Source organism: Calonectris borealis, chromosome 1 (genome assembly GCF_964195595.1).
Source record: "Calonectris borealis chromosome 1, bCalBor7.hap1.2, whole genome shotgun sequence".
Lineage (NCBI taxonomy): Eukaryota > Metazoa > Chordata > Aves > Procellariiformes > Procellariidae > Calonectris > Calonectris borealis.
The window spans coordinates 97686195-97710468 of record NC_134312.1 but is presented as its reverse complement, the minus strand read 5'-3'; the positions used below and the strand labels follow the sequence as shown (position 1 = coordinate 97710468).

The 24274-nt window shown below is 43.7% G+C and overlaps 1 protein-coding gene across 3 annotated transcripts in view; it reads left to right on the top strand.

The window, feature by feature from the left end:
• Positions 1-12404: 12404 nt before the first annotated feature.
• Positions 12405-24274, top strand: part of MYH15 (myosin heavy chain 15) — a 52518-nt gene continuing 40648 nt past the window's right edge. Inside the window, exons 1-9 of one of the 3 annotated variants that reach the window (XM_075168915.1) lie at positions 12405-12425; positions 15358-15503; positions 16630-16733; positions 17253-17396; positions 19113-19269; positions 20721-20748; positions 21609-21702; positions 23106-23126; positions 23729-23821. In XM_075168915.1, the coding sequence (XP_075025016.1) occupies positions 15413-15503; positions 16630-16733; positions 17253-17396; positions 19113-19269; positions 20721-20748; positions 21609-21702; positions 23106-23126; positions 23729-23821 (732 nt within the window). In that variant the 5' untranslated portion in view covers positions 12405-12425; positions 15358-15412. Of the gene's footprint in view, positions 12426-15357; positions 15504-16629; positions 16734-17252; positions 17397-19019; positions 19512-20720; positions 20749-21608; positions 21703-23105; positions 23127-23728; positions 23822-24274 lie in introns of those variants that run through there. The other 2 variants (XM_075168934.1, XM_075168924.1) reach the window with 2 other exon arrangements.

The following is a 24274-nucleotide window of genomic DNA, read 5'->3' as shown; positions in this document are numbered from 1 at the left end:
AGCTACAAACCTATTTTGCTGTGAAACTCCATGGACTCATTGAAAATGGTTTTCCAACATCTTAAAACTATTAATACCTTGACTGAGAAATTTGTTTGGAGATATTACTGCACGTCGATGTTGCATTTTTAATAACCCTGTTTAGCAAAGAGAATATTGGCTGGTTTATATAGACTCAAGTGGGTCGATAACTGGGTAACAGATGCATGTGACATGCTGGAAAACCACTTAGAGAACAATAGCCAAGGTCACTCCATGTCATTTCTGCAGCGTGTGGCAGAACTGCGGAGCCAGGTCTCCCTTACCTACTCTTCCAACCAGGAGAAATGTAAACTCCACTTCACAGATCCATGCATAAGTAATTGACTTCAGAAGAGAAGGAAAACTCAGTGGCAGGAGCTGGTTACTATGGCTATATGCATTACTCACTCTAAATGGAGAAATCAAGCCAACAATCGCTGTATACATTAACTATATTTGTATACGAAGGAAGCTCATTGCCAGCAGCTGTGTGAAGGTGTCGTGCTGAAAATCCAACTTTGTTCATGCCAGTCAAGGACTCACTGACTTTCATGCATTTAAAACAGTGCACACTGGAAGCAGCAAAACTTATGCACTGTGGGATTGGGTCCTTTGTCCTCCTTACGCCCTTCTTTTGCTCTACGTGAAAGTGACCTCAGTTTCCTCATCTCTGTGCCCCTAGTGATCACAGAACAGCCCAGGTTGGAAGGGACCTTGGCAGATCATCTGGCCTGACCTTTGTGGGAAAGGGAGCCTAGATGAGATTATCTAGCACCCTGTCCCATTGCGTTGTGAAAGCCTTCAGTGATAGGAGCTCTACCACGTCCCTGGGGAGGGTGTTCCACTGGGGTGGAAACAGCACGTCATGATGCTCGCTTGGAAATTACGGAGGTGATTGTTGGCCCAGGCTCTGGTGTACAGAATATGAGAAAAACAACTTCTGCCCATGTTGGCTTCAGAGTCCAGCTTCTAGCCGGCTACTGACTTGTAGGACTGTCACCAGAGTCACTTTCCCTTTGTCAAACATCATTGCAGTTGATCGGTGAGGATAAAAGTAACTGTGGCTTTGGAGAGATCTATAGCACAACCACAAGCCTCATTTTCATTGGCTACAAACTTAAAGTAAAATATTTTCTTTCCTTTTTGAAGTCATCCACTGAAGCTAGCATTTCTGGGGGTACCTGGCAAATACAGTTCCCTTATTTTGTTGCAAGGTGGCTGTCAGAGCTGGGCGTTGGTTTCCCCCTTTATACAGTGCTGTACAAACAGGTGAGTGTGTGGTAGGTGAGGGGGATTAAGCCAAGGCTGTTACCACCAAAGGCTCTGGCTAAAGCTCTTGTTTCTGTCTCCGGTGCCTAGATTTTCACACGCTGGGAGCAGTGGACTTGGGTATTCTCAAGAGACAGTTTGTAGCTTAGACCCCACACCGATGGAGCACTTCTATTACCTGCTGTCAGCTGTAATTTCACTGTTAAGGCTGAAGAGGTTCTTGCACTTAATATAGAAGCTGAATCTTTAATCTGAACAGAAAATAGAGCATATTTTCTGCAGATGTAAAGCCTGCCTTTTGAAAATGGACTAGATCATTGCAATCTGCAAATCTTTTAATTAGCGTGAGTTCAAATTAATTAAAAACTGTCATTTAAAGAATTAAGCCTTTGCAGGTTTTACTGAATTCTGAATGGTCTTAATCTTTTGCCTGCATGTATATGAAGAAATCGGCTAATAATTAAGCCATGTTTTTAGCAATGGCTGTATTTAATGTTATGTATAGAGTACAGCCAGGCTAAAAAATCTTAAATAGGTCCATCGTGATATCAGAGATAATGCAACTTATTGCCAGCCTTCTGCAGATAATTTGCAGGCAAGCACTTTACTGGCTGAAATGCCATTCTTCTAGGGGAGACAGGGCACACATAGACTTTCACTGGTGGATTAACCATGCCACTTAGCTTTAGTCTTTGAAGGTTAAATGACTTAACGGTTGAATGGCTTGCATATTTCTGCTTGAAATGTCCCCCATACCACTGAAACCTTGCCAGCTGGTGGGAATGAGGGAGAAGCACAGAGAACACCAGAAGTTTGGTGCTGGCAGGACTCAGAAAGTAGGATCTTCACACCATTTCTTTGTACGTGTTCTCACTTTAAAAAAAAGCCCCAAGCCACTTCTTCTACTGCAAACTAAAAACCAAACCTGTGAGTGGAAGGGGCTGCTTTGTGAGGCTCCAAGTCATGCAAAATAGGTGCAAGCCTCTTTAGAGGACTGGCGACCACTGGTTGTCTTATGCTTCCCCAGCAGCTCTGCCCTTAAGGTAGCGCTCTGCCGTTCGGCGCTCTGCTCCTCCAGAAGGGCAGAAATCCCGTGCAGGAGCCCCAGCGGGCGCTGCTCGCTGAGTCTCCACGCAGTGATTTTGAAATGGGAGCTTCCTGAGGGGAGAAAAGAGAAAAAGCCTGATAAAATGAATGAATGCTAGCGATTACTCATCCAATGAATTCAGAAAGGTGGAATCAGCTTTAAGAAAAGCTTGTAGGAATACAAACACTCAGATGCCTTAATCACTGTCTGTCCTCACTATACAGCAACATTAAGACTTTTTGAACTCCCTAACCATATGTTTCTTATTTCAATTTAGTTTCTTTTTGTCTGATCTCTTAATTTCCTGGATCAGTGATGCTTGGTCGGAGGCTAATGGCAGTATCATTGTCATATTCCTAACTGTAATTCTGTCCTTAATACGTATTTTTCTTCAAGCTGAATAAATAAATACCAGGCTGGATTTACTTAGACTGGCTGATCAGAAATACTCTTGGTGCAGGAGGGTGGTATAAGCCTCTGTGTTTTTCCGTTTTTAATACTGATGATCTGTTCCTATCATCAGTTCACGCAGAATTTTCATCTTTTTCAGCTTTTCTTTTATGTAAGGGCCCTAATCCTTTATGGCTAGGAAGACACTGTCTTAGCAAGTGCTGGATTCTTTTTTTGGTATTTCAGATGATCTTTAAAAAAACTCTGATAGACATGACAAGTGCAGAATCTTGAGAATGATGAACTAGATGTCAGTGCTTAAAATGTTTTATCAGGTTGTAAAAACATCCAAGGTGCTGTGCCCATCCTGTTGTTTCAAGGAGGGGTTTATTTGGGGAGGGGAAGGGGGTGTCTTTGAAGACAGTAATGAATCAAGGAGGAGTAAGATTGAAACAATACCTGCTAATTATTCTTTCTTGCCAATATATGGTTGCCTTTGTTTTGTAAATGCAGAGCCACAAGCGATGAGCTCTCCAGATGCTCTCTTTCTGCCATGCGCTTCCCCCAAGTCCAAAAAGAGAACGGTGTGGAGGGAGATTACGGGCCGGCTCCTAGGTCATCTTGTCTTTAGTTGAGGGCAGGGAGAGAAAGGAGGTGACGCTAAGGAAAACTAAATGATATGAATATGTTAAGGCATGGTTGAAGGATTGTCATTTGACTTGCTCTTTGAACGCACACCGTTACGAGCAGCCTTCGTGGCTGGCTGAGGTCCTTACGCGCGCCCTCGCACACAGGCGCGCTCCTCGCTCAGCCCGATGCTGCTGAGCGGGACGGTGGAAGTCAGACACGAACCCTACCCAGTGGAAGAGCACTGTGCAAAAATATCTTTCCTTTGCCAGTACCTTTTCACTTCTGGTTCTGATAACAGTGGTGGGAGACACTTAACAGAGATAGCTGGATTAAGGTGGGCACTGCTGACTCCCAGAGCTTGGCTATTGTGAAGGGACTTGGACGGCCCTTTTTTCCATGTTATGACTTTATCAGTGATTTAGTGTCAGAGGTCTGGAGCTCAGCTCCACAGAGCCCCGTGTGACATGTCACACGTTGTTACTGCTAACAAACAGGCTGTGGTATGGGGAATAGAAAGAGTGTGGAAGATTTCGTTTCATTAGTCCTTCTGCAACCTCCTTTCCATAAGCTGTACAGAAGCGTTCATTCATACTTGGTATTTTTAACACTTACTGAAACACATCTTGAAGCTGTAGTCTGAAAGACCGTGTCCTTTCTGGTTAAGGCAGTATTTAGGTGTTTTTTTTCTCTGAACTTTATGCGTACACTGTGATTAAATCAGTAAGACCTGTCTGCATCGCATGGGTATGGGATAGAATCGGTGCCTGCTGTTAGACTCGGTCTTAAACAGCATTTAGTTCATTACTTCTGGAGAATGGATCTATACATCTGCTTTCTGATTCTTTCTCTCATTGAAATAAATTCTACTGATTGGTCTCATACTCCAATTTCCTTCCTTTTTACGCTAAGGCACAAACACCCTGTGTGGCAATAGAAAACTGTAAGCAGTTCAGGTGTATTCAGGACAGTTTTCTGATTTCTGCAAGTAGCTAAAACCTCAAGTCCAATGAAGAGTGAACCAAATTTCCCTTGGATGTAACTTAACACATAATGGGCATTGCTATTATCTTTGAATGTAACTACCTATTCTGTTTTGAACAATAATGCCACTTGGTGCTATTGCTCCTTACACTTTCAGTATCTAAAATCTGCCCCTCTCGTTCTTCATTCAGAATAAACTGGTTGGACAAGAATGACTTGCCATTAGTTTTTACACGGGTAAACCTCCTACTTTTTAAACCAAGTAAGCGTGAAAGAGACGACCCACCTGGTGAGAAGCCCATCTCCCCATGAAGAAGAGTGGGACTCGCTCCGAGGGCACTGTCAAATACTTACACACTTACTGCCCGGTGGTTTTTCCTGGTCCAACAGCATGATCATGAACAGACTGCTTAGTCCCTCTTCTCTGAAGGTAATCAGCTTTGTAATTCCACACAGAGAAAGCAGTGGGATTTAAACGCCTCATTGTTTGTATGGATGTAGGCCCTACCTTTGCCTCAATCAGCTTCCCTTTCCTAGAAAAGTGTCAGTAATTTCCATATCACAGTGATTTTTTTAAAATTTCTTTTTTTTTTTTTTTTCCTGAGGATGGATACATTGCAGATCTTGAAGTATGAAGGTGTGTCAGTAATGGACGAATGTAGGCATCCAGACCGTGCTGGCAATGCAATGGAAATCATCTGCACTTAAGCTCTGCAATTCCTTCTCTGCAGTTCTGGTGCACAGTTGGGTGAGGATGGGAGGGGAGATTTTTCTGCTCTGGAAAATCCCTGTTCATCAACTGCAGTACAAGAAGGACCAGAGTTTCCACCAGGACCAGTATATCTTGATAGGCAAGAGGCAGAATAATCCGACTTAAAAAATAAAACTTTTGGTTTTTTCCATAGCATATTTTCATACCCCAAAATAGCCCATTTTTTTGTTTAAATTCTGTGTTAAATTTTGCAGCTAAGACTTCTGCTGTAAACTTGGATTCTCTGAAAAACATCAGTGATGATTTAAAAAAAAAATATACATCTTTCTATAGCTATATAAATAAAAATGTTATTTTGTTGCCCTGCAGGAGTTATTGTTAGGATCCCATTCTCTCCTCTAGCAGAGGCAAGGCACAGGCACCAGACCTGCAGAACAGCATCTAGAGAGGTGAGATGAATAACCATCTGCATCCACAGAGCAGTACAGCAACAGCTCTTCAATCAAGGCTATTCCAAAATGCTCTTTCGGTGAATAGGTTGGAATAGACGGAGCTGCTGGTGGGAAGTTTCTGTGGGACAGGCTGGATAGATCAAAACCTGAGGTTTTCTGTTGAGTGAGTTTTGATGAAAATTTAACAAGTTACTGAACTGGGGTGGGGGTCCTGTCAAATTGAGCTGTTTGGTGTTTTCATGCCACTGAGCTACTGGTATTTACAGTGAAGCTTCAGAGGCCCCCACTGAGGCAGGGCATATTTCCCATTCTTGCTCAGTGTTTTTGCAGCAGTCTAGCTTTGCATCATCACACCAGATGCGTTATTTCTTTTCTTCTTTCCCTTTTCTTTTCTAGACCATTGTGTGAGACCAAAGTGCCTAGAACTGTGTATGTGGCAGGTACTTTGGCTTTGTGCAATAAGCCTCAAGCATATAATCTGATTTTTTTTTCTCTCCATCTCCTTCTTCTTTTCTTTTCTGTAAAGACAAAATGTGTATTTCAATTACAAAAACAGATATTTAAAATCAATTCAGCTACAACGGGATTAGCTGCTGCTGGGGAGCCGGCGTGACTCTAAAGGGAGTTATGCGTGTAACCTCACTGGAGATGTCAGCTGCTGCTCGCTGTTGTGGCGAAGGCGGTCCTCCTCCGCAAAGGCAGTGCCCGGCCGATCTCGGCGATGGTCTCTCGGTGGGTTTGGTCTAGATGCAAAGCACAGCTTCTCCCCAGAGGGCTCCATGGGTTTCTCTGGGTGGTCCAGCACGGCCTTTTCTCACCGTGGCCTCCCCAACCCTCTCTCTTGTAACTCTTGGCATCTCAGCACTCCCGCCTCTGCCCTTCCCAAACAGCACGGAAGCAGTGGGAGTCTGCAGCCGCCCGGCGTGCTGCACCTCACCCCTTTCTGATACGGCCCTGCCATGCCTTTTCAGAAACTAATCTGGGCTTAGACATGATGTGCTCGTTCAGCAAAAGAGAAACGCCCTGTGCAGAAGAGAGGCTGCGGGGGTTTTGCTGGATTTCAGCTCTGGCGTCAGCCTCTGTGTCTCGCTGGTGCTGAGCCTGGGTAGCAGGAGCCTGGCGTGGTGAAAGCGGGGGGACTGCAGCGGTGGTGGAGTCCAGCCTGGCTGCGGTGCAGCGCCAATTCGCAGGATCAGTTCAGCAGGTCTCCAAGGGAAAATATTCATTTTACCCAGTATTAAGCTGTAAGCATGGAGCATCATAGCTGGGAGCGGAGAGGTTAGAAAACAAACTTGTTTTCACGTATATAAATCTATATATATGTATGTATATATATGTTTAGCCATACACACAGAGATATAAATATATATGTGTGTCTTTTTATATATATACTTACATGCACAGACCAGCCAGTTGCTCCAGAACGTTGCTGCTGGAGAGAAGGATGTCATGTCCATTTTTGGAGGTGTTTAAATTTGACTGACAAGAAGCATCAAGTCATTAGACCATGTGAGAAGCACAGGCTTATGCTTTTTTGGGCTCATGGCAGAAAATAATACCTCTGGAAACAGATTTAAAAAAAAAAAAAGAAAACGAAAAACTGGGCTTATTTTTTCAAGGAGCTTTGCTGACTGAGTTTCCTGGCAGAGGTGACCAGCTCGGCATAGCTGTGCTTGGAAACAGTGTGTCTTGTCTTTGCTTACAGAATGTAAATGCTGAAAAACTCGTACAGCCTGCTTCCTGCAGCATCTTCTTGCTATTCAGTGTCCTGCCAATTACATCGGGTTTATTCTGTTGGCACTTGCAATGTTAATAAAGTATCCCCACGTGGTAATTATCTCACCAATTAAACTGTCGCTGCATTTTTTAGCATAGTTTGCAGTTGGCATAAGGTGAACACAAGATAGCAAACAATCCTGACAGAAAGTCGAGGTACGACTCAGAGAGTTACAGAAGCAAACAACTGAAAAATCGCTTGTGTCTAAAAAGGCATGAATGTTTTCCTTTCTTTCCCCCTCACTTCCTCAGGAAAATAAACTTCCACAGCAGCAAAACGCGGCCGTCAGCAAGGGCTGTACCACCTCTGCCCATACCTGAAAGGCAGGCTCTGAATTCTTGAAGCTGAAACGTAAAGAAGGCAAAGAAAGGCAAGTTGTCTTGCAGGAGCTTGGCACGGCGAGCTAGAATATGTTGTGTCTGAAGGCCTAGGAGTATTTTAGGGCAGTGCTGCCTTTGAAATGGAAATGTGGTTTTCGGGCTGCTTGAGCAGAGAGAGTGCATCATAGATACAGGCTGAAGCAGGGGTGATGAAGTACCCTGTCTTTGAAGCCAGACTGCGTAACACAAACCCTAGAGAGATGTTTATGGATTTTTCTTTTTCTTTTCTGCATTGATCAAGGCTAAAATACTCCTGACTATTAGCTTCAGAAGGGCATAATAGCATTGGTGAATGGGCTACGGTAATTCTAATGACGTGCTGTGCAAATAAATGCTGAGTTAATGAATACTGAAAAGATTAACTTGAACTACTTACATGCATTATTAGGGCTTTTAACTCCCTGCCTTCCCCCAGTGGTTATGGATAATGCAGAGCAGTTTAAGGTGGGGGGGAGAAAAACCCCAAAACACGCTAATGGCAATTAGGATATGTGGCAGTTGGGAAAAGGATGCACAGCAATTCTGAAAACACGCCATTACATACTCTCTGACCTGATGGGCAGGGTGGGATGCTCAAGATTATTGGAGACTGAAAACTTTTCACAGAGGGGATGGGGGAACGTCAGCTTTTGGAGAGAGAAGAGTGAGAAGGCACATGACAACAACCTTCTTTCCCTTCGCCTCCAGAGCCGAGGAGCTGAGACCATTTATTTAATTAGGCTCACTTTTTACTGTTTTCACCTTCCTATTTTTCTTAGGGCTGTGAGTCAGTTTAAGATTGATTTATCAGCGCTGTTAATCCGCTCTCAAAGCACTGTCAGTCTCGCTCCCAGAAGCCGAGCTCTCCCATTAAAACCCTGACCTATTTAAACGTTCTTAAGATACCGTAATGATCGAATGTCAGCAGGGGAGAGGCAGCAATGACAGCTCTGAAATGTTTATTATCCTAGCCCGGGTTAGGAGGGGAGCGTGCCGATGCAGCCCGGCGCTCGGTGCTTGGCACGGGATGAGAGGGGGGACCCTGCTGGCAGCGTGGCCGAGGGACGGAGGCTGCTGTGCGCTACCAAGCTAATAAGATCAGCTACTCTCTCTTCTGGTTTCGTGCGTTAATTCTCCGCAGTCGCTGGTGATTTCAGGCTGTTCAAAGCGGGAAGAGGTATTCTGTTTCAGGGGTCTGCATACTGAGAGCAATAGATCATGGATTTCAGTGGCTTAAAAGGCACTTAAAACATTTTTGATGGCTTAGAAATTATTTCCCCAGGCTTGTTTGCATGAAAGCAGATGCTTTCCACAGAGAAATTTAAATTTCCTTTATGCTATCACACCACGCAGTAGCTATCAGCAAAGAATTAATTGGAGGAAACTGTTTCAAATGATGATTCTGAAAGGAGCATGAACAGAAGCTCCCGATACCTCTTCAGGTTGCAGACGCATGTGTCCACTGCCTAGCTGTGGGCACTGCAGCAGGGGGAGCACAAAGGCTTGCAGAAACCTGAAAATCTCCACTTCTAATAATGCGAAACTAGCTGTCATAAACACACTTGAAATGTACTGTTTAGTGCCAATTTTCTTATCCTTTAGAGTTGTAGCAGAGTGCAACTGTTTTTAAAGCTAAGCTTCTCTCCCCCTCCAATTTCTCTTTGGGGCATCAACGGCTTGATGAATTAAACCATAATTCTTCACAAGAGAAAATACATCCACTGGTACAGAACGAACCTGAATTTGCTGCTAGGTACGATGTCCACATTTTTCTTCTGCTGAAACTATTCCCGGGTGGATGACCTTTTCTTTCAAAGAGCATCCGACTACATCATTTTGGCTCTTTCCCATTCGTCCTTTAAATGGAAACTGCAACAGCAGCAGGGACCAGTGACCAAAAAAAACCTGAGGTAGATAATAGGTTCTCAATCTCTTTAGATACAGTTGCTTAGATGCATCTCGCAGGGGGATAGTCTTTCTGCTTGCTTATGGAGAAGTCAGAGGATCCTGACTCAGAAGATGCTTTCTCCAAGCATCTAAATCCTGAACCTTTAGATAGAAGGACATCTATACCCTTCTATCTCATTGATCTTGCTTTTCAGGAGTGCCAGGTTATTACAGTGCACATTTTATTAAGAGCAATCTAAAGGACACCTTTTGCCAAAACACAGCTGGCTGGCCGATCTTTTTTTCTAAGGAAATAGAGAGGGTTCATAACTGGGCTTTTACAGATCCCAGATGCCAACTTTTCTATATAAGACCACAGCATTGACACTATCTGTGTCTAGAGCTGATAAACGTTATTGCATTCCTTTCTGATATGTAATGTTTTTAAAAATAGGTTAGTCGCAAGGGCTTCTTATCAAAGTCCCTTGTTTCCCTAGAAACAGTGACCAGCATTAACCTTTCTAAAAGTAGCCCCTGCGAGAGACAAATGTCTCTGGTTGTCACTGTTACAAATTTAATCTAGGGGAAATGTGCTGCAAATCCTGGTTCATATTAAGACAAAGCAGATAAACTCCAGAAAGGCAGGAATAACATGTGCAATACCAATTCACATCAGGCTAGCAAGGAAAATAAATTGATCATGTTTGAACCAGTGCTGGCTGTGTCCCTTTCTAAGTGACACAAGCATTGAAATTGCATTGGCATCAGCTGCAGAAACAGTTGTTTGCAGCCCCAAAAAAAGAAAAGGGAGGCGTGGGAGCGAGATTGTGGTGTTCGTGCAGGACTGATGAAAGCTGAATATTTGCAGAACAGAAAAAATGCAAGTGAGAACAGTGTGTTGGTGAAAAGATGCCTTCTAAGCAAAGTAGGTGGTAATGGGAATATTGTGTTTTGAAGTAAAGCTACTGGCAATGTGAGAAAGGAGCAGGAGGGAGAGAATATCAGTGCGTTATACCCTCATGGTACGAAATAATCATATTCTCAGTCTTCACAGCAGAGTAACAGCATCCATAAATCTGGGTGATGCATGCAATTTACCTTGTTTCAAATTATGTGATCGGGAGCATCTGCTTGAGCTTTACACAATCACTCACTGTTCACCTAAGCAGCTGAGATGACTAGCTCTATTTTCTTTTTCGCCAGCTATAGAGCAAAAAGGCGATGAGTTAGATCCAACATCAACATCCATCCAAGCTGTGGGGCACCGAGCACCTCCAAAGCAGCAGGCTGGGAGGGATGGGAAGCGACTCTGGTCTAAGGAAACGAGTGAGAAGAGCACAACAGCCAGTTGAGCACTGGAGCGTGCCACACGCCACGCATTTTCAGCTCAAGAGCAGGTTCCTTTCACAGATGTATCCAGACCAGGACTGAAAACCTCACCCCTAGCTTTAGCAGAGGGCCCTCTCCTCAACTTAAGCCTGTCTGGAGGTAGGCACATCTCTAGCAAAGCAGTAGTGATTCTCTGTCTCTTGGTTGCATTCCCCAAATGCTAAAAATACCAGGTCACTAAAGCACTTGGATCCTCAGATCTGCCACATCAATCTCCTGTCTTTGAGTCTATCAGTTCCATAAATCCCTCTGTTTCTTAAAAACCTGCTTTGTCTGTGCAACCTGTCACTGTCCAGTCATCAGGACAACAGCTTTAAAAATAGCAGACTCAGTATGCAAACATTTTTCTTCTTGCCTGGTCACAAACCAAACCACTTGCTCCTGCGGGTATCTAAGAATTCGATGAAGCTGTGGATAAGCTCCCTCCCTGCTCCCCCTTGTTTCCTTGGAATTGAGTTTTCTAAAGCCCTAATATATTGTCTTCCCTTGCAGCCAACAAGCATTATCCACAGTATTTATTTTCATTTGTGCTTTTATATTCAGTTTATGCGAGAACCAAAGGAAACCTATATATCTACCCATGCTGGTAAAAGCAAATCAATCTGGATGTGTCAGTTGTTTTGCTATTAATGGGTTGAAGTGAAATGAGACCTGAGTTACTTATGGCGCTTGTTTTACAGGAAAAATTAGTTTACGATAAGAAGGCCAGACATTGCTTAAACTCAGTCTCATAAATGGATTTCCCGAGGCAAAGCGCTCACTAAAATTGATGCCTACTTTGTTCATTATCTGTGATTCACTTTCCAGGCAGAATCAATATATTCTTAAATTTCTTCACTGTCTTGCCTTGCTCATAAACTGGGGAATACCTGTGTATCCCAAACCTGAGCCTATAGGCTTGCCTTTTGTCCTCTGGGGCCCCAGGAAGGGATTTAAGGTGCTTGACTCGGACGTGAGAACTCGCATCCTAGTTTTGTTGCTTGAAGGCAGTTTGGTTCACGTAACCAAATTCCCTATAAAATCACTTGTACCTTGTGCAAGAAGCTTTGATTTTTATTTTCTAGGGGAGTTACATGGGAATAGTCTTAACTTCCACCCCACGCCCCCTCCCCCAAGCCCATGGTAATTAAGTTCTGAGGCACTCGGAAAAGCAATACTTGCCCTTGTGAAAACACAGAGGCAGGAAAAGCTTCTTCCATGAAGTCATGGAGCAAGAATGGTGTGGCGAGGGGCGGCCGGCGAGGAGCACGCCGCTCCCCGCTGACATTCCTGCCCCCCCTCCCTTCGCCAGGGCGCAGCCACACGTGTCTCCTCCTCGGGCATTGTCTCCTCACCCAGGATCCGGAGGACAAATATAGGCATGGAGGAAAACTGCTGATGCCTTTAAACAGTTATCACCAGTGACCTTGAGACAGGGGCATATAAAGTCTGGACCAGGCGGCGTTGTGACACTTTCTGTGTGCTCTCCAGGGTGAGTACCAACCTCTCTCACTTCTAAATGCGGGTAGCCAGCTGTGCTCTAACACTGTGCCGTGGTTTTGATGTGACTAAGGTTTTCATGTGGCTTAGGGTTTTAGTAGTAATATCACTAAACATATAGCGCTATGTTAGTCATCGCAGGATGCTGCTTGAATGCTAGGATGACAAATATATGTTTCTTCTCTGTCATCAGCACATTCATTTAGCCAGCTAGAATAAGTGCTTAGGGAAGTGTCAGGTCCCTTGTAGTTATGCATCTGGGTGGACTGATTAGCCAGTACCTGCAAGTCATATTTTCTGTCTTCTCTATCATCTGCCAGAGGTTGATGGCTTATGCAGTTTGCAATTTTAAGCAGCTTGTTGGTCCAAGGAGTTCTTTAATCCAACCTGAGTTACAACCCTTGGAGAATTACTGGGTTCCCTTTCAAAGACAGGCCATGTCTGCTGTCGCTGCTATTGTGGACGACCCGTTAGCACTACAGTAGCTCTTCCAACAGCCCCAGCAAAGAAAGACGAGGTCCCTCCTTTCCAAGTCTGAACGCACCACCAAATTGTTGGTGGTCCTGGGCATGCCACTTAACTTTGTGTAACAATATTGGCTTTCTACAGGGTGTAGGTGTTTTCAAGGATCTTCCAAAGTTCATATACAAGGGCCGGCTCTTTTTGTTGTTGGCTAGAACAGACTGAAAGGAAAGCAAATGTCTTTAGCTCTGCCTTGTCTATCCCGACTATACTGCCTTTTAAAAATAATCCTATGACCATAAACCAAACAACGTTTCCAGTTTCTCATATCTGGTAACAGATTTGCCTCACTGAGTTTTCTGCACCCGCAAGGTGTGCACCGCCTGGGCTCTGACCTCTGTCGTAACGCCAAGCACGTGAGACTGCTGAAGAAAAAGGCATTCTCTCCCAGCTGCCATAGTGCTTCTCTACACCATAGCATGTTTGCCATAGTGGTTGGCCCTGAATATACATGAAAAAAAAAAAAATAGATAAGAAGGTGATAGCTGTGTGACTGTCCCTAAGAGGTCTGCAAATGGAGCTAGGTCGCACAGAAGTGGTTCAGAGTACTTTAGTGTATATTAGGACTTGTGAGAATCTGTCCTGAGTCCTAGAGATTAACACTGGAGTGGCTCCGCTGGCATTTGCACGTTTAATGTGAAATGACACTTACATGCTCTAACGCTGTTCTGTTTAAATGTATGAACTGATGCAATTTCATTGCTCCACTAGAGCTAAGACACACTCCCATGGGAGAGAGACTTTGCCATGCTAGTTTTGAGTTGTGCCTCCAGTTGGGAATTTTGGTCAGCTCAGATGGTCTTAAAATAATGGGCGATAGTTGTGCTTATGTAGGCCTTTAATCTTTAAAAAGGGAAAAAGTTAAGGCTAGTTGTGAGAAAGCAAGCTTTTGCTCTACAACAACAAGACAGAAGGTCTCAAGCTTGTACTGCAGCAGCGGGAGAGGGCTGAATGTAAAATGTTTGGCAGCTCTGCTGTCTTAGGGCTTTACATTCCCCGGGAGGAATGTGCTGAAAAAAAAAACCTGCCTTGGTTGATGAAGAGTTTTTATCCCTGCCAGGATTCTGTTAGAAAGAAATTGAATTAGATTTTGAAAGACTACAGTGTCTGTCTTGATAGGGCTCTTGAAAATTTGTCCAGCTGCTCTGGATATTGCACAGTAAATAAAATAAGGGAAGAGATCATATCTGAGGGTCACTTGTACAGCTTCAAATAGTAATAAAACAGTGCCTTGACTTTAAAGAAAAAAAAAATCTGAAATTCTTAAATTGTGTGTGTGTGTGCGCGTACACCTTTTAGTAGAGGAACTTCTTTTAGATGTTCTCTGGACAGCACCCTGAGTATTTTACATATGCGTGCGTGTGTAAGTATTTATATGTGTGTGTGTGTATTAAAAAAAAAATTATATAAACCCATATCTGTACGATCACTTTAGAGAATACATAACAATCAAATTAATTGCTTGGCAGTACAAATCCAGCAAATTGGTCTCACTTACACCCACGTCCCCTGCCCTCTCTTTCATGTTAAAAGGCTCCTAAACACTGTGGTCTTGTCATTTGAGAAAACAAGTGTATGTATTAAGCTGGACTAATAAGCTCAAATCAATCTCAAAAACTATGAAGCCCTTGCACCAATACTGCAGGTACACTTGCTCTCTGCCATGCCTTGCTGCAGGGGAATACCCAAGCTGGGGAATTCAGAGGTACAGCAACTTGGGAAGCCGTACCACCACAGGACCTCCCCGAGCCGTGTTAGTCCTGGTTTTTCTAACACGCTAGTTGGTGCAATCAGAGGAGTGTGCTGCAGGTAGCAGAGCTGCTTCCAGCTCCAGTGCTGGCTTTCTCCAGCACGAGCATGGGTATATGTCCTTGGAGCCACACCAAGGGCGTAACGAACAGCCTTGCAGCAGTTCTCAGTTTGCAGCAGTGAAGTCTTGCTCCATGATTCCCAGAAAACGCCTTCCTGGGACGATGCTTGAAGTGGCTGAGTGGCATGGCTCCAGGGAGACGTGCTGGAGAGCCTGCTCCAGGCGAATTTGAAAGGGACCAGAACAGGGCCCCGCTAAGTGGTTTTTAAAATCACAGCTTCAAGTGGTCCGTTTTATCTCCTGCTCTTAAGCACTATTCGTGCCACAAAGAAGAGATTAAATTCTCCTGTGGAGATAACTGTGACCCGTGCGGAGGTTTTGAACCATACAGGACCTGGCTGGCTTTAAGTAAGCTGAGCCAGGGAAGGGTTTAACTAAGGGTGCCGTATAGCCCCAAATCTGTGTTAGGTATTTGCGTTTCAAATTAATCATCACTTTGGTCAGCCACCTGCCACATTGTGCTGAGTATTTTGTATTGCCTCAGATCATCCACAAAATAGATTCTTCCCCCCCCCGCCCCTTTCTTTGGTAGACCGGGTCCCTTTCTTTTTCCTCTTTGAGCTGTGCCACCTTGAACCCTTGCCAAGATGATGGACATGTCGGAATTCGGGGAGGCTGCTCCCTTTCTCCGAAAGAGCGAGAAGGAGCTGATGATGGCACAGACCGTCGCCTTCGATGGTGAGTTGCAGTACCCTTTATGCTGCCGGTGGCCGGTTAAGAGGGATAAGGGTTACATCCAAGTGTAGGTTACTCAAGTGTGGGAATGCAGAGCAAAGCGGGATGCAAAGCCTCCGTTGTCGCTGCTGCTGCTGCTGCTGCTCTTTGAGGTAGCCGGTTCAATCAAGTTCTGGTTTCTTTATTCTGCAGAGCTATTAAAAAACCCCAGGTAGTACTAAATAGAAATAATCTACCAATTTATGGTAAGTAAGTAATTAACTAGATTTAGAAGCCAGGTGTATTTGTACTGCTCTGCTAAAGGGGGATCGCTTCGTTGTCCATTTGAAAGAGAAACGCCATAGATTGATGTTCCTGTAATGAGAGAGATTCTGCGGCCTGACTAGATGTCTCGTTATGTTGTACCTGTACATCTGTTTGATTTGCAGGCTGTGTGACAATCTGATGTTAGCTTTTAGTTTCCCATAATTTATTTTTCATGAAATGGATCTGTATGAGCTCTGAGGTGTAGTAGCAAGTATAAATACATCAATAACCACAGCATTTTGCTATTCAGAATAGTTGCTATAACTAAAGACCTAAAGTCTAGTGCAGCTACTCCAAACTCTAAAAAGCCATATACATAACTCAATGTGAGTTATTAATATTGCTAATAATATTATTTTTCAAGACAAACCTCAGAAGAATGTGCAGGAATAATGTTAAATCTGATAGCTGGCAGGCAAAAAATGTGGGCTTTATTCCTCGCTCAGATTGCAATTTTCTGTGTGACTTTTTAGCAAACGCCTTAATTTGGGCTTGAATCTCAGTTCCTCCATCTGCACACTGGTGATAATGATTATGGATTTCCCGTGGAGGGTGAGGCTTAGCCAGCGTTTGTGAAATATTTTGACACCTTGTGCTGGAAGGATCTAGAGGAAGCCGAGTGGTAGTTTCAAAGGGGAGACAACATTTGGGAGCCCTACGCCTTCTGCTTCGGCAGGCAGCTCCCCAGCCCTGCCAGTCTGCTGCGGTCCCAGCGGTTTTGTGTCGCTTCTGCGGAAAAAGTAACCCAGCAACCTCGCCGAGCTAGGCATGGTGTCGCTGTTTGACGCAAGGCTGTGAACCCTCGGTCTCCTTAATTTCACAGGGAAGAAGAAGTGTTGGGTTCCCGATGAAAAGAAAGCTTACGTTGAAGCTGAAATTACAGAAACCAGCGGTGGCAAAGTGACCGTGCAGACGACAGATGGAAGGGTACAAAACCGGTTTTGTCTGATCCCTGACTAACAAGGCCGGAGCAGCAAGCTCCAGAAATTACCTGTCCCAGTTTAAGCTCCGTTGCCTCTTTCGTGAAACGGGCTGCGAATGGGAAGCCCCAGTAACTGAAGCCGTATCAGAGCGATGCCTGAACAACCGCCAAGGGCAAATCAGCAATGCGGTGGTGGGTAAGCGAGCACCAGCCACCGCACAGCAGCGGGCGGCCTGTCAGCAGAGGTACGCAACCAGCCCCTTCGGGGCTGGGGCCCGGAGGTAAAAGCCCAGGCTCTAGATAAATCCCGTGGCTCCTTTCGCAGCCATACCTCCGTGCTCCTTACTTTTACCATCTCAGCCTTCCCCCATTCTTCTGATAGCCGTGAAAACAAACGCTATTACGTGCATAGGCTGGGTTTGAGCTGAAGGACTTCCCTCTGCAGGGGAAAAAAAATGTTCTCCTATAAGGTGTGTGAAGCAACAGAAAATCCCAGTGTTTTCCATACTTATTTGTCTTTGCAGACCATTACTATAAAAGAAGATGATGTGCAGTCAATGAATCCTCCTAAATTTGACATGATCGAGGACATGGCTATGCTGACCCATCTGAACGAGGCGTCTGTGCTGTACAATCTGAGGAAGCGCTACAGCAACTGGATGATCTATGTAAGGGTCATTACACGGGTATATTTAGAAATCTGCATTTCAAGTGCAGATTTCATGTTTGAACATGTTGTGTTCTTCATATTCAGTTTACAACTTTGATAAGTCACAAAACTGAGGGTTTGCTCATCTTTTCAGGAAAGAAGTTGCTTGGAGCTGGCTTGTGTCTGAGTACAGACAGACAAAACGGAATGACTACGATGGTGTCTAGTTCTTTGGTTTTGCTTGCTTGCCTAGGAGAAGGGTGTCATGGGACATATTGCATCAATCAATTCGTTAGGGAAACCTAGTTTATTTTGCCTCTCCTAATATTAATCCGTGTCAATACCAGCCATGAAATTTCCTTGTTAAGAAACAATGCCTCAAGCTTAGAGTACACACATAACTTCTTTTAAGCATGAGCCTTTCTATCTTCAGTTCAGTAATTTTATTCCCTTCATTTTCAGTGCTGACTTTTTTCACACCGGCCTTTTCCCTTGCTCTGTATCTTCCCCAGGACATCATTAACATAATTTCTGTCAGCACCAGAACAAGTTTCAGTAGCATCTAATTTTATGAGGCCAAACTTTGGCTCTCAGTTTGCTGCATTCAATTGTGTCTGAAATCAGTCAGGGGAATCTTTAGATTTTCCAGCCAATCCCTGTTCCGGTTTTCGGTGTTTTTATCAGAGGAGCAAATCCAACTTTTTCCCATTTAAATTCTGATTGTTAAACATTTTCTGCATTTCTCTAATAACTCCTGTATGGATGTGTATGGTCCTAAGCATAGCTTTGCTTGCAGATCAGTATAGGTAGAAAATTTAATTTGTCATCTTGCCTTAATCCATTTAATTGGTTGGGGTTTTTCTTTTCCGTGTAGAAAATAGGACTGAGGACACATGCCAAGGCCGTTCTGAAGCAGGTCCTAATGCTATTTTTAGGGAAAGACACCTGGATTTCACCTGAAACTTTTAGAATGTGATTGAGTCATTAATCTGTGTGCATATGGTGCTTGTGCCCATGTAATAACTGGGTTTCTTTGAAGAGTTTTACCTTAACCTGGACTAAGTACCTGAAAAGTTACCAGCTAACACCGATTCCCTGGGGTTACAGCTGAAAACTCATTCTTCTTCAGGATGACCAGGCCCCAGCTAACTGATTCAGAAAGCCCAAAGAGTGACTTTAAAGGTAGATTTTTACCAACTGTGTTTCTCCAAAAGCTGAAAAAAACTCCACAGCTTTGGGGAATAACACTATGAAGTTGTTTTCTCTTTGAACACCCAGCAGAAATTGCCCCAAAGTGCTCACATCAAATTAATAATGGGATATTGTTTCTCCTCCTAGGAATGGAGTTCGAACAGGAAAGCTGTCGCTTTTCTTTCCTTCGTAATGACTGGTTTCAAGAGGAAACAACTCTTGTGGGGTAGCAAGGTAGAAGATCAGACATAGGTCTATTTGCTGCTCCTCTGTTTTGCTGAAGGGGCTGTTTCTGGTTGGCATCTTGGAAATACTTTTCCCCCTTTGGGAAACTGTTTAATATCTGTAGTTTTGATATCAATTGCCAATAGGAAGTCACTTAGCAGGCCAGTAGCTTTAGAAATTCAGATCAAAGGCTGAAATTCAGGTCAGAATTCAAACTCAAATCAGAAGCTGCCAACACCAGGTCCTGCTTGGTTAACTAGGACTTTTTTTCTTATTCCTTGAGCATTTTTTTTCACTCTTGTTTTGTGTTCCTCTCTAGACGTATTCCGGTTTATTCTGCGTGACTATAAATCCCTACAAGTGGTTGCCTGTCTACAAGTCGGAAGTCGTTGCTGCATACAAAGGCAAGAGGCGCTCGGAGGCTCCTCCCCACATCTTCTCCATTGCTGATAACGCGTACCACGACATGCTGCGTAGTAAGTGGCACTGTTTGCTTTCAAATTTGGTTTCGTTTTATTTAGCCGACGTGGTTGATACCGGATGGAAGTTTGTGAGAGATTTTGCAGTGTGCAGCAAATGTGCAAATACTCTACAAGCAACAGGGGCTTGGCAGTCTGCATCAATTTTTTTATGTACATATTTTTATATTTTTTTTTAAACTCCCCTGACTGTCCCTGTGGTACTTCTGGTAACAGTAAGCTCTGTGTATGGATTATCGGTAAGGTGCACAAATTTAGCTGTCTGAACTGGGCGAATCCGTCAGTCTGTAACAGAAATGGGGCCATGCCCCAAAGGTCTGTAGGTATTTTCCCAACCTCAAAAAAAAACTTATTGTCAGTTTATGCTCAGTATTCTAACGCTGTGTGCATTCAAAGGTTAGTGAAGGCCAGCTATCTAAGGTGCTGTGCGCACGTCGCTTGCATGAACCTGCCGTGGGTCAGTGTTGGACTGACTGTTGACTGACCAGTGTTGGTCTGGGCGCCAACCCTTCTTCAACGAACTCCAGATTTTCCTGTGAAATTGTCTCATCCTGGCCCTCAAGTTACCGGGAAAAAAGAGTTTATCAGCAGAGGGCAGCAGTGATGTGCTCACACCAGGTCCTGCGAGGCAGCAGGGTAGGTCCCAAAGAGACTTGGTGGGAAGACATCCTGCTGTCAGCTGGTTTGAATAAAACGGAAAGTGCCACAGCTGTGAGGGGACAGAAGGCACTGGGCAGAGGGGATGTGTGTGTAGCTGCAAAGAGATGCTCTTTTATCAGATAAAGGTGAAATATGGCCAGGCTGCCCAACATGTAGCCTGTCATGATGACTGGAATTAAAAAAGAAAAGAGGAATTTAGGCTCAACGGCTTGGGAAGCTGCTATGATTTGGCATTTGCTGAACTTGGTTAATAATATATTAACGTTGCAAAGTGTTCTAATAAATGCTTATTTCTGGTCAGGCCATTAACAGTGAGGACACTATAAAACATTCCAGCAGCATGGCCAACTGAAGAAGAGTACGTATGCATAGTAAGGAACAGCCTGTGAACAAACAGCAAAATTACTTGAGTTGGTCTAGTATTGCAGGAGCAGAAGGGTCAGATGTGAGCAAAGACGTACTCAGGAGTAGGAAAAGAAACATTCTGATGGCAGGAAATTACTTTATTATAGTTTCCCAGACACAGGAGGAACATGCACGACTGACAGGTCTTTAATATCGGCTTGAATAAAACACGAGAGGAGGATTCAGGGCAAGGCTAGAACTTGCACTGCTGGAGGTTGGACTAGGTGATACTAGTTTTTATCTTTCCGTCTCTGCTTCATGTGATTCTCTCCTGTCCTTGCAGGACTGATTCTGGAATAGTTGGTACTCATTTGTAATTATAATAAGCGATTTATACAGCCTACTAAGTTTGTCTCTTTTTTTTTTTTTCTTCCCCTCCACAGATCGGGAGAATCAGTCTATGCTGATCACGTAAGTGCTTCTTTTTTGACTGATTTGAGACTCTGTTGCTGCGAAAAACTTAGAAGAAAAAAATCCTACTGAAATACAAGTTGGCTCTTGAAAGCTCAGCTAAATTGCCTGGAACTTGATCCAAGCCAAGTAACCGGCAATTTGTCCATCTGATGGCTGTCTTGAGCCCCATGGGAAAGGAATAGCTAAGGGTTTGATGGAGGCTGGCCCATTTCTGATCCCCATCTGGTGTTCATTCCAAGTAGATGTGAAAACAACTCCATAGGCAGTTAAAGAAAGAAGCTTCTTCCAGGGTTAGCCTTGCTATGGCTGCCCTCTTTGGACACAGAAGACTCCTTATTTTCAATGTGGTTGCTCTTGCTGCAAATTATATTCAAGGATGTTGTGTAGACACATCTAAAGGGCATCTAAAAAAGAAGACATACATCATTTACTGGCAAGCATGAAAGATGGAGAGTTGGGTGTCTCTCTACATAGTTCCCATGTGCTCCTGGATAATGCCACCAAATTACTGCAGCTTTTCTGTACGTTTTCTAACTCATTAGCTGTATATAGGTATACATCAGATCCTGTAATAAAACTTCACGCCCTTAAAGGAAGCTTAGTGTAGCATGGGTTTGTACTAGGTTTCTGAGCCCAGTCACGTGAAGAATTAGTTGCTGCTATCGTAGGCATTCACCTCTTCATTCAGTCAATTTAATGTGATTTCCACTGAAATGGCCAAACAACAGGCTGCAGAAATCAGAGTCAGTGATTCTGAGAACAGCCTGCGTGCGGGGAGGAGCTGGCAGGACAGGAGCCTGAAAGGATGAGTTACAGCTGTTTGAGCAATGCCTATGTTATCTTCCTCCTTCCTTTAGCGGAGAATCCGGTGCTGGCAAGACTGTCAACACGAAACGCGTCATCCAGTACTTTGCCACAGTGGCAGCCCTGGGTGAACCTGGTAAAAAGAGCGTAAGTCTGCTGGTGGCCGTTTCATTTCAGACTCCTAATTTTTTTCTGTTGTGTACCACTAACCTCACAAGTCTGCATCCCGAACACTAGACCATGTGCTTGGGCGCAACAGGCACGGTTAAGAAAAGAAACTGTTTGGAAAAGATACTGACGCTTCTACTCAGCATTACTGAGAGCGTGCAGTTCTGAAGGTAGAAAGGCAATGCTCACCTGAACTTGCCACGCTCCAGACAGAGCTGCAAAACCACTCCTGATTCTGAAAAACTGCTTGTTGCTGCGGCTTTTTTCTAGGAGTTTTAGTTTTTGTGTGCATTAAATATGTTTCTGATTGTGTTAAAGCTGGACAAAAGATGGGGAGACTGTGAAGATTAAGAAATTTTTTTTTTTTTCACATGGAAAATAGTCTTCAAAAGGACTAGGATTTATCATTTCCCATCAAAACATCTGTTTTGTTGAAAGCTTTTTTGTCCACAAGAAAGGAATGTTTTCGCCAACGATTTTTTTCAATCGGCTTCTCTGTATTTCTCTTTGGATAAGTGCTGTTCTGCTTATAAGTACTCTCTAAGGTTACAGTGAATACTGTGTTCATGCTGCTTTTTATCTTGTGTTGCTATGAGCTTATTCAGTACGAGCTTCATTGCACTTGAAGGTTCAACGCTCTTTCGTGGTGAATTAACTGATTCCTACGAACTGTATTTATAAGGCCAAAATTTCAGCAAGGCTTAGATTCCATATGCATAACTCACATCACCAAAATCTAATATACTTTCATTCATCTGAGGCCTGCAAGGCTCTCTTAACAAATGATTGAGTGGTCCAGAGCCAGCTTTCTGCGTGCAGTGAGGTTGGTGCTCATAATGGTGTCTGAAACCTGGTGTGCTCATGGAACAATTGTGCAAATAACAGATATTCAGCTGGAAGATATTCCATGTAATTTATCAGCTCAGGTCACGTTTTATTTTCGTTATCCCCTTTTTTCCAAATAATCCAAGAGTTCAAGTGCAGCACGATCTAATCGTCTAAAATTTGTCTGTTTGCATTTACATCTTTTTATTCTTACCACCTGGCACCAGCCTCTTTTCTCTGTCCAGCTAGTTAGCCTTTTGGTTCATTGTGGAACATCTCCAGAGCAAAACCAGGTAGATGTTTGGAGCAGGGGTTAAAACAACAAGCTGGGTAGAAACAGCTATTCTGTAGAACAATACAAACTTGGCTATTTTGTGATGTATGGTGAACACAAAGTAAGTCGCATGTGCTTTTTGAAGGAAGGCTTCAAAAAGTCCTGCTGGTGTGTTGGTGCCCACTAGACATCTAACCTTGCTAATCTTTATCTTTTGTGATGTCCTTCACGTTAGTACTCACGTTCTCTCTTTTTTTTTTTCTCCATTGTTTTCTTTTGACAGCAACCAGCTACCAAAACTGGGGTAAGTCATCAGCTTTACTATTTTAACTTTTCCGTGTGAAAATGGTACTGGGCTGTGTCAGTCCATGTCATGACCCTCAGCATTTCACTTTGCATGGTTCCCCCAGTGAAGGATCCCTGGAGCCCAGGCAGTTAAAGTAGTTTGCTTCAGCAAACCAAAGTTTGTGTGAGTGACTGTTAATGCTTTTCTTATCTCTAAAAATCCCAAATATTACAAGCTCCGAGTTCTTTCAAATCTAATGCATTTTAGTGCTTGTCGCTGTCTTCAATACACCCTCTCCTACACACATTCACTCGGATGTCCCCACATGCTTCACAGTACATGGGAAGATATGGTGATTTCTTTTGTATGCAGATGGCATAAAATATCAAATCTACAAAGCAAAACAGTAGAGAGCAGCAGAGTGTTTGAGGTCTTTTAAGGACTCATAATTGACTGACGATCTTGCTGTTATGCCATTCACACTGTGCCACCCCTAGGGTGGAGCTAAATCGCTTTGCTACGGAGGCTTCTCTCTATAAGTGAATGCATGCTGAGTTATAGTTGACAGCTGAGTTTGTGGCCTGTAGATTTCTCAATAGTATTTCAACCTTGATTTCTAGGGAACCTTGGAGGATCAAATCATTCAAGCAAACCCAGCTCTAGAAGCTTTTGGAAATGCCAAAACCCTGAGAAATGACAACTCCTCACGTTTTGTAAGTCTCTAACATAACATAATGATGTCCTCTTCAACAATGGCCAGTTAATAACATCTCGGTAATAATCCCTTCAGAGGTTGCTTCTCATTTTGTCCAGTAAAATGGTTGGATTTCCAGACAGTGGAAGAATAACAAAGTAGGATCTAAACTACTGGAAAAACTACTGGAAGGATTAAAGATAAAAAGAAACAAAGATCCACCCCGAATAATTGTTTAAACTGTACATAATCAGGAGACAAGCAAAGCCTAGCTTTATGAACCCCTTTGAACAGCAATGGCAGATCTTCCCCAAGAGTGCCTCTGCTGCATAGCCTTATTTTCCTACCATGTTTTCCACTAACCTAAGTCATTCCCCCTCCCTATAATAGCTCTACTTTGTCACTAAATGTCAGAAAAACACCACAGTCCCTGCTCCCTCCCACATCTTCCTCCTCTGCAGACCCACACATG